This window comes from Mastigoproctus giganteus, chromosome 7 (genome assembly GCF_048544385.1).
Source record: "Mastigoproctus giganteus isolate SK-2022 chromosome 7, ASM4854438v1, whole genome shotgun sequence".
NCBI lineage: Eukaryota > Metazoa > Arthropoda > Arachnida > Uropygi > Thelyphonidae > Mastigoproctus > Mastigoproctus giganteus.
The window spans coordinates 144,610,661-144,626,052 of NC_143581.1; the positions used below are offsets into that span (position 1 = coordinate 144,610,661).

The window sequence follows — 15,392 nt, forward strand, 5'->3', positions numbered from 1 at the left end:
ATATAACTCTAATACTGAGTCTTCATCCTCTGGTGGTGCCTCCATAGCCAGGTGGGCAGGAGCAGCAGTGCACAGCACACGCTTCTTGATTAGACTGGGGTTCGAGCCCAACCACCAAATACAGAGGATGCAGAAAGGTCAGGAAATGACCAAAGCACATCCCCGGAGCAATATGGCCTTAGTTGCTAATGCTCCTAAAAACCAAATAACAAACATCCTCTGGTTGAACATAAATTTTGATTTTGCTATTGCGTGGTTTCACTTTTTCCTGGTTTTCAACGATTTTGCTGTTTCAGGCAATGTTGAGATAGCATCAGTTGGGATACTGATCGGTGTACTGCTAATCTCGTTGACTGTAAGTTTCTTTTTGGATGTTACTGAAGTTTTGGCCCAGGTGGGAAAACAACTGTTTGGTTCTATGGAGACATCTGTTTGTGTTGCAACTGAGCAGCTGCTTCTGGTGACTGATGTGTATGATCAGCTAGGTATGGTTAACAATACTTGCTTTCTTACTTCAGAGTATGTCACTTTATGATTCGCTTTATATTTCTGTATTTTTTTTCCCTGTTTTTCAAAGGTCACATGCTTTAAAAAATGCTCGATGGTTTTCTTTACAGTTTTGGCAAATATGAATGGAAGCTGTACAATCTCCTTGGGAATGCTCCTTGGAGCTACAAACAGGGCACACCTCATCACCTCAGCATGTCATCTGAGAATGGCTGTACTTCTGGCACTTAAAGCAGCAAATAGGATTCAGGATGTAAGGATGAATCTTGCAGTTTAAGTAATCTGCTTTAACAGAGGATGGTAGATTCGGAGTACCAAATGTCAAAATAATGGACCTGGTTGGTAGTAGGTTTCCATCTTTTGGTCATTATTCTCTGAGAATGAGTCATTTTTGTTTACTAAGCTCTTGCATTATTTCTTCTTCAGAGACATTTAATAGGTCCCATTCACTGATAATGCCTTTTGAGGTGTTCAGAGTGTTATCAGGTGTAACTGACACTGGAATGCTGTTAAATTTGTTAGTTTTAACAGTTTCTCTGAACGAGTTGCCTTTGAAGTTTCAATTAGAAGGTCTCCAGATTGAAGACGTTTAACCAATTTAGGAGATCCACAAACAATTCTAAATGTTTCTGTATTAGAAAATGCGATAGTTTTTAGACAAGTTGTGTGGATAATGAGTGCATTATAAAAAATGCTAGTATGTCTTTATTCTGATTTTCCATCGGTGACTCTTTGGACGATTGGAGTCATGCTCATTATTAAGTCTGCAGCCCGTGGGTTCTAATGCAGAGTTTATATCCATTTCCCTTTCAGCTCCTTTTCGCCCTGAGGGATTATTAGCTTTTCCACCCAGGTTACTGGCCCCGCCACAGGTAGGCAGGAGCAGTGCTGCTAGAGTGACCAAGAGTAAGAGTTAAGTTTGTTAGTTTTAAGGAAAGAAAAAATAAAAGTGGTTTTCCTTTCTGTAACTTACTTACAATTGATAAGAATATGTTAACAATAAATTACTTTAAATTTAAGAAAAACTTTCCAAAATTAACAAGAACTGTCGGAGTGAGAAAAATTTCTATAAATAGTTCAAAGAATCACTTGCTCACAGTAACGTTTGGTACCCAGGGCTAATGACCTTGTGATAACTGAAAGGAAAGTAAAAGAGAAATTGTTGAAGGTGAACATAGAAAATGGAACCTGGGGTAGATGGGATCTATCCAATCATGTTAAGAGCAAGCAAGGGAGGTAAGCAAGCATTTAGCCATAATTACGAGAGCACCCTTGGATTCAGGGAAGGACACTACGGACTGGAGATGTGCAAATGTATTCCCAAATTTATAAAGGGAGATCAAAAGGCAACATGAATAATTACAGACCTGTTAGCTTAATATCTGTTTCAAGGAAAATAATGGAGTCACTGGTTAAAGAAGAATGCAGGACCATCCGGACAGGAATATAATTATACTGCACTCACAGCATGGATTTGTTATGGGGTAGTTTCATCTAACCAACCTGATAGGTTCCTATGATGCAGTGACCAAGGAACTGGATGCAAAAAATAATTCTGATATCATATACTTGGATTTCAGGAAGGCTTTTGATACTTTTGCACATAAAAGACTACTGTATAAACTGGAGAAATGTGGTATTAAGGGCAAGTTACTCCTATGGATAAAAGGTTGGTTAGGTAGAAAGAAGACAGGGTGGTTATCAATATTTATTAATGATACTGATGAAGGTATATCAGGCTTAATGATAAAGTTTACAAATGATGAAACGGTTGGCAGGGTGGTTAACAACAGTAATTAGGGCGAGCTACAGCATAAAAATCTAGCAAAATTGGGTCAACGGGCTGAGAAAAGGCAGTTGAAAGTTTAACATTGACAAATAAAGATACTGCATATGGGTAGCAGTAATCCCAGAGTAACGGCACTCAGGGTAGTAGAAAAGGAAAAAGATCTGGGGATAATTGTGCAGTCTGATAAGAAATTCTCTGAGCAGCGCAGACATTCTGCCAGAACAGCTTATTGGGTTTTCTCAATGATATACAAGAACTTGGCTAGTAGAGATTATTGCTACTAGACAATACTATCGAGGCAGTGTTAGGTGGGTCGGAAAACTGCTAGCTTGGGGGGATACATAGACTAAAAGATTAACAGTGGCGGCAGGCAGAGGCAAAAGTGATTCTTGCACTGCTTCTATTAGAATGAGCAGCAGCCTGGAAAGCAAGGCAATGGAGATTTCCAGGACTGCAGGGAGTCATAGTGGAACAAATAAATACATCAGCTGTGTTAGGGTAACTAAGAGTAGAAACAGGTGCATGTACACCAATGCTAGGAGTATAGTTAATAAATTTGATGAGCTTGAAGTGCTAGTCAAGACATCAAAGGCAGATATTGTTGGGATATCACAGATGTGGTGCCACACAGATATAAAACCTGGAATTTGGGAAGTACAATGTGTACAGAAAGGATAGACAGGACATGAAGGGAGGAGGGGTTATGTTGTTAGTTAAGAAACACAAAATCTAAGGAAGTGCATCCAACTAATGTTAGTGGATAATGCAATGTTGATTCTGTTTGGTGGGACATAAGCACTGGGAAAGGAAAAATGAGAGTAGGTATGTTTTATAAGCCTAATGATTCTGATGAGTATAATGAGCAATTGTGCAGAGAAATGAGAGTGGGCCAGTAAATCAGAATGTCTTATAATGAGGGATTTTAACTTTCCAGATATTAACTGGAACTTGTGGGTGGGTTACTCGTACACTAGCAAGACTTTTGTGGATTTATTGGATGACTGTTTTCTACAGCAAACATGTTCGAGAGGCAACCAGAAGGAGTAATACTATTGATCTGATTATCAGCAGTGATTATTCATACATTAAGAATTTGCAGATAGAGGAACCACTGGGTGACAGTGATCACAATGTACTGATGTGGGAATTACTTAAAGATGTAACTGTCATCAAGGTTAAAGGGAAGGGCTATTGCTTTTGTAAAAGTGACTACAGGGGTCTCAGACAGTTTTTAAATTCTGTACAGTGGGATCAACTGATCATGTTACCAATGTTCAATTCTAAATGGGAAGCCTCCAGGGACTTAATTTTAGAGGCTACTAGGCTTTTCATTCCAACTAAAACATACTGTTCAAGGTTTAGGCTTAAATGGATGTCAGATAAACTAAGGAGGCTCGGGGCAGAGAAGAAAAATGTATCGGATGCATATAAAGTATCAGGTGACACAAAAGCCTATGGCGGATATAAACTAATCTGTAATCAAGTCACAAAGGAGGTTAGGCAGGTGAAGGCAGATTAATAAGAAATCTTTGTGGCAAAGGATGCAAAGAAAAACAACAAAGAGTTCTTTACTTATAAACTCTAGAAAGAAAGGGATGAATTAGATTGGAACACTTAGCATAGATGGGTTGACTATTGATGATCATGCTCGGGTAGCTGATAAACTGAATGGGTATTCTGCATCTTCATTTACACATGAGGAATTATTCGATGAGGGGAGTGTCAAAAGTTTATCAAACTCTAACAGGGAGCCAAGTGATTTTGTAATAACTGAGAGCAAAGTGGAGGAGAAATTGTTGAAGTTAAACATAAAAAAGGCACCTGGGGTGGATGGGATCTATCCGGTTATATTAAAGGAGGCAGCAAAGGAAGTAAGGAAACCCTTAGCCATAATTATGAGAGATTCCTTGTACTCAGGGAAGGTTCCCATGGACTGGAGGTGTGCAAGTGTATCAACATTCCACAAAGGGAGTTCAAAAGATGACACAAGTAACTACAGGCCTCTTAGTTTAACTTGTGTTCCGGAGAAAATAATGGAATCACTGGTTAAAGAAGCATTTCAGAGTCATCTAGACAAGACTGCAGTAATAGTAAAGACACAGCATGGGTTTGTTAAAGGGAGGTCTTGTCTGACCAATTTGATTGGATACTATGATGTGGTCACAAAGGAACTGAATGCCAAAAATAATTTTGATATCATATACTTGGATTTCAGGAAAGCTTTTAAGACTGTTGCACATGGAAGACTGCTGTACAAATTGGAGAGGAGGTATGGTATTAAGGGTAAGTTGTTACAATGGGTAAAGGAATGGTTGAGTGGGAGACGACAGAGAGTGGTAATTAATGGACACTGCTCTTCGTGGACAAATGTTATTAGTGGAGCCCCCCAGGGTTTGGTGTTGGGCCCATTGTTGTTTTGTGTATTTATTAATGATATCGATGATGGTATATCAGGCTTAATGTTCAAGTTTGCAGATGATACTAAGGTTGGCATGGTTGTTATTAACAGTCGTGGCAGTGTGTTACTGCAACAGGATGTATAAAACTTGGGCAGATGGGCTGAAAAGTGGCAAGTGAAGTTTAACATTGACAAATGCAAAGTACTGTATATGGGTAGAAGTAACTCCAGAGAAACGTACCAACTGTGTGGTACTACACTTAGGGTGGTAGAAAATGAAAAAGACCTGGGGGTAATTGGGAAGTCAGATTGTCAGTTTTCTGAGCAGTGCAGACAAGCTGCCAGAACAGATCATGGGGTGTCAATGATATATAGGAATTTTGATAGTAGGGAAAATTAGGTGATTATTCTTTTGTATAAGGCAATAGTCAGGCCATGCCTTGAGTACTGTATACAGGTGTGGATGTATCATTTTAGGTAGGATGTAGAGTTGCTTGAGCGAGTACAAAGAATTGCTACAAGATTGGTGAGGGGAACGAAGGGGTCCTCTTACCAAGAAACGCTTAAGTTCTGCAAATTGCAGTGTCTGGAGACTAGGCAGCTGTAAGGTGATCTCGTTGAAGTGTATAAGACCTGGAATGGGTTGAGCACGCTTAATTCTGATGGGATTTTTCCTCTTATTCAGATTATGAACCTGATAGAGCATAAATTCAAATTGAGCTGACCGGGCTAGCCAGGTGGGTAAAGTGCCTGCCTGGCAACCCAAAGGTCGCGGGTTCGAATCCCACCTTGGGCTTGGATCATAGTAAAATGCAAAAACTTTGGGAGGTGCATCATGGGCAGAGAAGCCGATGCACCAACTAACAAAAAAAAAAAAAAAAAAAATTCAAATTGAGGAAAGACAGTTGTTGAACAAATGTGTAGAAATTTGCCTTTAGCCAGTGGGTAGTTGATTGCTGGAACAAACTTCCATCTCTCGTTGTGGAAGTTGATAGCTTAAATAAATTGAAGGAGGAACTGGACAAACGTTCAGAAGGAATGAATGTGTGAAATGGTTTTTTTTTTTTTTTTTTTTGCTGATGCTACATAAGCCTGCTTTCTTGCCTCACATGCCCCTACTAATACTAATATGTACTACACCATTTTTAATCTAATTTAATTTATAAACAGTATACATTGTTTGCATATATTATTTGCATTTTAATTTTGTGCAATTTTTACTTATGCTTATACTACTAAATACTCTAGGTAAACAGACTCTACAGTAAACTCCCGTAATGACAAATACTGTCAATGAAAATTTCAATATCACAAAAGTATTTCTAGGTCCCAACTGATTTATTATTAATGCTTCATAAATTTTGTTTGAGGAATAATTTTAAATGATCTTCAAAATCCTCCTAGACAAGTTGTATTGGTTCATAATGAAAGAAAAATTTTATTTCAAAATTTTTCTTTCAAAAACTACACATAGTTAGTAGTATTATGTAACCCGTATTGTAATAGAGCTATGGAAGGCATTTGCTTGAAGGGAAAAATGGAAGTTTCAAAAGATGTAGTTAAAGAATTCATTGTACTCTTACTACATTTTCCACCTTTCCTGAATGATTTTTTCCCTCCAGCATTACCCTCGATATTTGATTGCACTAAAGTTAATAGTTAAATAGCCTCTAGTTCTAGTGTTATTAGTTAATAGTGTTATTAAGTTTTTAATCCGTAACAATCTTTTGTCACAATCAAAAGTGTCCAGTCTAGAAATCAAAAAATTGAAAATTCTCAAAATCCAGAATACAGGTGTGAATTCTGAGTTCTGTGTTCACAGGTGTGAGTTCTGTTTTAGTTGTATATGGCACTTAAATGGAAGAACAAAAACACCAAATGACACCTGGCCATGATGCTCTTCCATGATATTTATTTTGGATTATTTAGCTTTCAAAGAGGACATCCCCCATCCATGTTTTTAGGCTTGTTTTATGGTTGATGCTTTTGTGTAAAGCAAAGGCCCAACTTAATTTTATCCATTGAAATTCCAAAAAGATGTCTTATTTGAACAATGAATGAACATTATCTTGATCATGCTACCTGGAAACAGAAGGCAAGATCAATCATGCTTATTGTGTCAAATTTATCTTGAGAATGCAAATTTACTTTGTTTTGATGATTTAAAGACAACACAACTAGAGAATGGTCCTCATGTTGGTAGAATGGTAACAGTTATCAATGAGGATATTGTTGCCAACATTCAAGTAAACAAGTATGACTATACGCAAATGATCACTGTTACAAAGATCATCAATATTTTGCATGCCATTATTTTTGAACTTCACATTTACTGCACATGTGGGGATTTAGTCCCACGAAATCTGACAGGAAACCAGCAGAATGCGAGCTGCAAGTGGGTAGATGATCAGCAGTGATGGCTGCATCTGTTCTCTTCTTTTTCCGACAACCCAACTATCAGACTTTTCCAACCCACTGATTTCTTTTTCTTAAAGAAGAGGAAAATCGTGAAGAAGCAGAAGCGTTTAAACACAGCTAAGAAAATACTGTGTGGTGGTGGTGCAAATGAATACTGAAAATCAAAATGAAAAGTCAAAGAGCAAAGCCTTCAGGACTGTGTTTAGTAATGGAATGCCTAATAACTGCGAGGTTAGCAAAAAAAAGGACAACTTCAAAGAAGCAATGTAAATCATATAGTTCAAGTAAAAAATATATATATATATGGTGAAGTTTGGAAACTGACTATCTTTTGTGCACTTTTGTTAATTATACTCATTGCAATAAAATCAGACATACTTTTCTTTTCTCTTCTTTTTTGAATTTATACTGTACCACAACAATCATGCCTCCATAACTGTATGGGTAATTCACTGAAGTAGTTGCAAAGAACTAAAATTACATACAATAATTAAAAAACTAACTGAATTCCTTGGAAAGAAGTGCACCTCTTCCCCAATGGTTTGTCATCATGGAAATGGAAAGTACTACTAAGTCCTGACATCAGTCTTATAATGTTGTCAGATGACTAAAATGGAGTTATTGGAATGAAAAAAAAAAAAAAAAAAAATTTTTTTTTAAAGTGAGATTAGTTCCCATGATGCATGTGCAGTGCATGAATTGGAAATCTGACATGCTTCATCACCATATTTGTGAAAACTTAGCTGGTAAGTCTAATTAAGAAAGTTAACCTGCGAGTATAATCAGAATTATTCAACAGTTAAGGCCATGTCAGGATCACAGTGGAACTGATTAAAGGGGTGCGAGAGAATGAACATGTATGTAGGCTCAATTTGGAGCTGGGATAATTGGCGTGAATAGTGACAGTAGATTTATTTTCTGTAGTTGCAGATCCAAGTTTAACAGTGCTGTCTACTAATGTAGCAGGTATTACCAATTTTGTTGGCATTGAATAAGATACACAACATTATTAATATTAGTCTTTGAATAATTTCTGTACTTTTTTTTAAGACTACTGACTGTGCTCCATGTCTGCTGTATGAAGAGAGGATTAAAGTGATATGAGAAAAAATGTTTTAAAATCATTGGGCTAAATTGCTGTGATACAAAAGGATGACTTTAATACTCTGTGTGATGAATTGTTGCAGGTCTGGTCGGCTTTTCAAACCTGCTTTTACCAGCATTATTATGCTGTGAATTAACTGAGTAGGGTATTTACTTTTTTAAAAAGCATTAACTAAATATTTTAGTTCCGTTTTCACAAGTGAACCATATCAAATTTCCAACTTGCACACTTCACATGCTTAATAGAAACTAATCACACTTAAAAACAAAGTTTCCTTCCAATAACTCCATTTAAGCCAACTGATGATGTTATATGAAAGTCCAATATCAGGAATCACTTCTTTCCATTTCCTTTCAGATTTTAATGTGGTCTTATTTGCACAATGCCAAACCATGGAAGAGAAGTGCACTTTTTCCCATGGATTCAGAAGCTTGGTTTTTTTTTTTTTTTTTTTTTTGTAATTACATCATGTTATTTTTAGTTCTTTCTCATTACTTCCTCAAATTAACCATATGATTACAGGAACAAGTGAACAAATAAGCTTTGCTATCACATAACTCCTAAATCTTTGGAACTTAAAGCTAATGCAGTAAATTTCTCTTACAGTGGTGGACAAAAAAACTGCATCACTTGTGAATTTTGCAAATAATGTGTTTTGCACTGCATTGTGGGTTGCAGAAATATTCGAAATGCATTTGTTAGATGAGATATATATCTCTGTGAATGAAACCCAATAAAAAGACTCCACCTGATATACCTAACTGCCATAAATATCTTTCCAAAGGCTAAAATGCGTAATTAATGGAAATATGAGAAATCATGCAAATGGCAATCATGTCAACCAAACATACATTTTATTGCATTTACGTGTACAAATTGAAATGACAAGTTAACATAATAGTATTATGTACCTGCAAATCAGCAAAATAAGTCCTCAATATTTTGTTGTTCCTCCTCGAGCTGCAATTACAGCCCTGCAACGATCTGGCATAGAGTTAATCAACTTCTGAATATACGGTTGCCCAATTTCGTGGTACCACACCTTTACAATGCTGTCCTGCAGCTAAATCTTATTTGGCTTCTTATGAGCAATTTTAGATGACATTAAGTACCAGCAATTTTCAATAGGGTTCAAATCTGTAATGAGGGCCAGTCCAACATTTTTGAAGCATGACTGCACCTGAAGTATAAGAAAAACGAGGGAAAACATTGATGTAAGTATTAGTAATGGCGACATGGTGCAAGGAAGCCTATGGCTTATGCTGCACCAGTGAAAAGAAAAAAATAAATAAAGAAAAAAATGATAATAATAAAATAAAATAACAAAAAATACATACAAAAAATAATAAAAATTAATAAGAGAAAAGGGAATAGACAACCTATGCATTTTCCTACTCCCTTAGGCAATTATCCAGCTGACCTTTCAATTTCCACAGACTGTCAGCCTCTACCACTCATGTAAGTAACTTATTGCAGTAATTTATAACTCACTGGCTAAAATAAAATTTCCTGCAATCCAGTCTAAACAACTCCCCCCCCCGTAACCTGAAATTATGGCCCCTAGTTCTAGAATCATTTATAACCGTGAAAATTTCATCCTTATTCATTTTGCTTATGCCTCTCTGAGCCTTAAACAACCTCAATCAAGTCTCCTCTAAAGTGCCTAGTTTCCAAGCTTGGCAACCCACATATTCGAAGTCTTTCCTCATATGGATGCCCTTTTGCCGATCTCACTAGGCCATTTTTGGACAAGAAGAACAATGTCTTTCTTTGGATGCGGTCTCCATACTTGAACACAGTATTCAAAGTGTGATCTAACAATAGCCTTACATAATGGGATTATGATGTCATTATCTGTACTATCAAATGTTCGATAAATCATCGATAGGGCACCATGGGCCCTCCTTGCAACCAGTCTACAATGCTTGGAGAACTTCAGAGCTGACCGTATCGTAATACCCAATTCCCTTTCCTCCACTACCGGCTTTAGTTCAACTTCACCAAAGTGTAAGTTATTTTGGGGTTACTGTTCCCCAGGTGCAATACCTTACACTCTGTTGGATTAAAGCATAGCAGCCATTTTTCTGACAATCTCTGAAGTCTATCTAGGTCATTCTGAAGAAGCTTTGCTTGGCTGCAATCATTAACTACTCTACCAATCTTTACATCAACTGCAAACTTAGACATCATGCCCTCTATCCCTTCATCGATGTAATTTATGAAAATCAAAAACAACAATGGTCCTAATACTGATCCTTGGGGAACCCCATTTCTTACATCAACCTAATCTGAGGAATAACCATTTATCACAACCTTCTACCTCCTGCCCTGAAGCCACCCTGCTATCTATCTAAGGATTTTCCCTGTGATTCCAACCTGTTCCAGCTTATAAAGTAACTGTGAGATGTTTTAAGCCTTGTGAGACAAGAAGACAAACTCATCATTAAATCTAAATAGCATAAAACTTACCAATTTTGCTGTGTGGCAAGGTGATGAGTCTTCTGAAAAACGCAGTTTTGTACGTCTGTGTGGTGATCCCTAATAACAGGTTTCAGGCACTCATCCAACACAGCAGTGTAGATTTCTGTACCCACTGTTCCATTAATAAACTTAATTCGCCCCACCCCTTTGCTTGTTATGCATCCCCAGACCATCTGACCACTGGGAAACTTTATAGTCAGAGTTATGCAGTCAGGATGGTATGCCTCCGATTTTCGTCTTCTGACCTATTGCTTCCCATCCGAGCCATGCAGGTTGAATTTCAATTCGCCAGAAAAGATGGTGTCCCATTGCTCTTTTGTCTATGAAACATGCCTTTTAGCCCAAGCAAGTCACTTCTTCCTCATTTGTTGGGTTAACAAAGGCTTCTTCTTGGGCCGATAGGCATGCAGACCACATTCCGAAAGCCATCTTTGGATAGTTCGTGCACTTGTTTCAATACCAAAGGCCATCTCAAAGTTCAGTTTTAGACAGGAGCATGGCAATTACAAAAGCATAGCCATTTCAAATATCGATCTTGGGAAGGCGTAGTCACTCTCTTACGGCCTGATCCAGGTCTTCTCTTCACATCACTGGTTTCACGCTTTAATTTCAGCACCCAGGATACTGTTGACAGCCTATTTTATCAGCAATAGCAACGTGTAGAAAGCCCTTCTTGACACAGAGCAACAGCTACACCTTTTGTTCTTGGTGTCAACTGAACATAAGAAGCCATGCTTACACCTCCACAAAACAGGATACTAATGAGCGTGTATACCCTCCCAATGCCATATTTATAGAAATGGCTGATGCAAACCTTTGCTTTGCAACAAACAAAATGACTGCAATCAAACAATATCTTATACATTTCACTACAAATGTTACTTTTTTTTAAGGTGATGCAGTTTTTTTGTCTGCCACTGTATATTTTAAGAAAAGAAAACCAAAAATTTCAAGTTTCAAAATTCAAAACACATGGTCAACTTTCAGGTGCTGCTTATCACTATCCAAAGAGTTGGTCCCATGGTTAATTTTATTATATAATTTCATTAACTAAGCAAAAAGCCAATGAGGATATTACCAATCGAGTTTCTAGGAATTCCTCAAATACTTGTTTAGGAGAAGAATCAGATAATAACACAAGACAGCATAAAGTCTCTGTAATTTTCTACAAAAATAATAGTAATCATAAAATAAACAAATATATAATTAGCAAACTTCAGATAATATGCGCTAAAAACACTAAAGACACAAACACTGAAAAGAGACTAAACACTAAAGTGCAAAATATGCACCAGAATGCTATTATATGCAATAATATTTTAACAATTATTAAGTATTTACATTTACTGTACATTTATTTATTAAGTGAATTATGATTTTTTTGTATTCAGGATTTAAAGTAAATGAAAATTTTAAAATAAGTATCATATTATATATATTATAACCTTTTTTACAGTAAACAACAATATATTTTTCAATGCTGCCCATTAATTTGTGGAAGTTATAATCCAAAATCATTAAAAAAAATGATTGATTGATAGATGTGCAGAAATTTGCTTTCAGCCAGAGAATAGTTGAAACAAACTTCCACCTGATGTTTGATAGGTTAAATAAATTCAAAGAATCAGATAAATTATTAGAATGCACGTACAGATTGGGATATGTTTTTTTTTTTTTTTATTTTGGCTGATGCTGTAAGCTTCCTTTCTTGCATCATTTGTTACTACTTATCTATTAAAACCAGAGAACAATCTTCTTCCATACATAGAAGTGACAGGGTTAAAATTAAAAATGTGAGTTTTCAAAAGCCTCTTTCTGAAATGGAAGTTCCTAATCATTTCTATTATTAGAAATGAGGAAGAACCTATTTTAATCTAATTTAACCTAATATAATTTAATAGTCACCTAATTTCCTTATAATCTGAAATCCAGAGTCATTTTTTAAAAGATTATCAAATTCAATTTTTATTTTCTCTCTTATGTCTCCAGGAATGGTTGAAATCTAAACTTTCTCTACCTCTTCAACTGCACTGCTTAAAGAAAGTCTACATGCTTCAAGTTTAGTTACAGAATTGGGTAACCAAGCAAAATGAGCTTTGATAAACAGCAAATGTTTACTAACCAATGAATCAGAAATAACTGCCTTAGCAATGCCAACAGCTGCAGCATCTACGTAAAGCAACAACTTCTTTTATACAGGATCAAAGTTTTTTGGCATAAAACAACGCTGCATATAACCATGTTTCCCACCTTGTCAAAATAGGCTCTGGTGGAAGAAGGCCATGCTATATATCTTTCTAAATAGTTAGATGAGTTAAAGCTTTTACAAAAATCTATTTTAAAAGAAATACTTTATTAACTTTGCCAAAATTACCCTGAATTTTTTCTTCAAGCCTGTGTAAGCCATGGCCTAAGCAAAATAAAGTGGATTAAGTTCGAATAAAAAACTTGTAATATAGAAGCAGCTTTTATCATATGTGTGCAGTGTCACAAATAAAAACGTGTTTTTCTGCTGTGGGTTGATCCTCAGTCTAGCCATGACCACAAAGAATCATTCACAAATCTCAACTGTTTTTTTTTTTTTTTTTTTGGTAGTTGTTGGCGCATAGGCTTCTGTGGCCATAATGCACCTCCCAAGGTTTTTGCAGTACTTTGATCCAAGCCCGAGGCGGGAATCGAACCCGCAACCTTTAGGTTGCCAGGCGGGCACTTTACCCACCCGGCTGGCCCGGTCGGCATCTCAACTGTGAAGTAATACACATTTTCACGAACCTCGCAAAAAAGTTTGTAATTGTCTGTGAAAATATCTGAGGCTCTCTGTCTAATATCCCACATGCTAAATGTGCAATATAACGGTCACAAGCTTCTGTCATTCCAGATTCAGTTTTCTCAAATATTTTGATAAATTTCATGAATGAAATAATCAGATATATCATTAAGACAATTCTTCCTCAAAGTATTAATAAAAACACTTTTATTTATGCAGTTTCCTCAAAAATCATTTCAAAATTGGACTGTGCTAACTTCTTGAAAGGGCTATAGCAGCTTACCAAGGCAAAACAGAGATCCTTTGAAAAATCACTTGTCACTCTTTTGTTCTCTTGAGATATATGGCTTTGTTAAAAGTGACTGATTTATCAGTTTTTCCTTGTTTTTTTTCTCTTTTTTGGCTACAATACATTGTTTAATCTGGAATTTTTTTCTGTACAATAAAAATACAGTAAACTTTCTTATGATTGGCAATATAAGAGTGCCTAAGTTTAGCAGCAGATTTGATTTTTGGCATTTTAAATTAAAGCTCGAAAAAAAAAAAAAGTTGCTGCACACTCAAAGACTATACTATCATCGTCACTGATGGCACAAAAATTAAGAGTAGGACATTGTTGATATGTTTTCTCATGCTAACTGAAATCTTTTTCCAGGCTAATGTTATTGTAATACTGTGATGCTTTCAATGACTGAAATCACATTTCTACTTTTAATGCCTGAAAACTGATCGAATTAATGAAATACACAGCGCTGTGATTAAAACAAAAAATAGATAAAATTATAATATGTATTTGCATATAATCTCATAGTTAGATATTTAATAAAAACAAATAAATAAGATTAATATATGCATAATGACATAAAAATTTATGTTCTAAGTAATATAAACCCATTTTGCAAGTCAATTCCATTAATATTTTTTCTAGTTTTTAAAGCCTATTTGAACTATTATTATATATTTACTGAAACAAAAAAAAAAAAAAAAAGACAATGCACTAATTATGCTTACCTATAATATGTTTAGGAAGCAGTGTATCATTTTAGAAACAAAATGGTGCCTCCGGGTGGGAAGGAGCAACAGTGCGTAGCACACGCTTCTTGATTAGACCGAGGTTCGAGCCCTTCACCACCAAATATGGGGGATTCAGAAATGTCAAGGGAATGACCACCGCATATTCCCGGAGCAATATGGCCTTAGTTGCTAATGCTCCTAAAAACCAAATAACAAACAGAAACAAAATTCCAGCCAGTGAGAAGCCCATCCACCATGAGCTGTATCTAATCGAGTACACAGCAGATAACTGTAATAATTATATGCAGATAACTACAATTAATTCTGACAGCAGGCACACGATTTTATTATGTACTTAAAATGCACACTTCTACACAGATATACTCATGATACCTCACTGGACTAAAAAAAAATTAAGCTCCTCATCTTAGCTGAAGTATAACCATGAATAACAACTCCAAGTCTAGGGGAACCTCTGTTGCACATCCAAATGTAATGAATCCTCTTACGTAGAAATACTGGCAACAAATGCTGTAATAGCACAGCTGCCTGGTAGAAACCACAAGTGACTAATCATTTCCTAATTCGAGGACTGGTACAAACATGATGCCCCTTAATTTTTTGCTTTCAAATGTGGTGCCATAGATCATTTTGTGCATTACTGAGTGGTCACCAGAGGTCTCTAGTTTTGCCATACTGAGTGGTGCTGTGATTGGTCTTGTGAATGCAGCACTCTGATAGTTCAAAATGGTGGATGTTACAGATATACGTATCAAGCAAAGAGTGGTGACTGAATTTGTTACCAAAGAAGGGGCAACATCTAAATCCATAAACATCTCAAAAATGTTTATGACAATAAGCATTTTTGGTGACAATACTGTACATGTGAGTACAATTAGATGTTGGATAACAC

General features: G+C 36.2%; 1 protein-coding gene across 3 annotated transcripts in view; it reads right to left on the bottom strand.

Moving 5' to 3' along the window:
- Nucleotides 1-15,392, bottom strand: part of Cog1 (conserved oligomeric Golgi complex subunit 1) — a 546,651-nt gene that overhangs the window by 345,932 nt on the left and 185,327 nt on the right. For 2 of the 3 annotated variants that reach the window (XM_090377929.1, XM_090377928.1), the window contains exon 10: nucleotides 11,777-11,863. The exons of the other annotated variant lie outside the window; for it this stretch is intronic. In XM_090377929.1, the coding sequence (XP_090234055.1) occupies nucleotides 11,777-11,863 (87 nt within the window). The remainder of the gene's footprint in view (nucleotides 1-11,776; nucleotides 11,864-15,392) is intronic. 3 annotated transcript variants of the gene reach the window in all.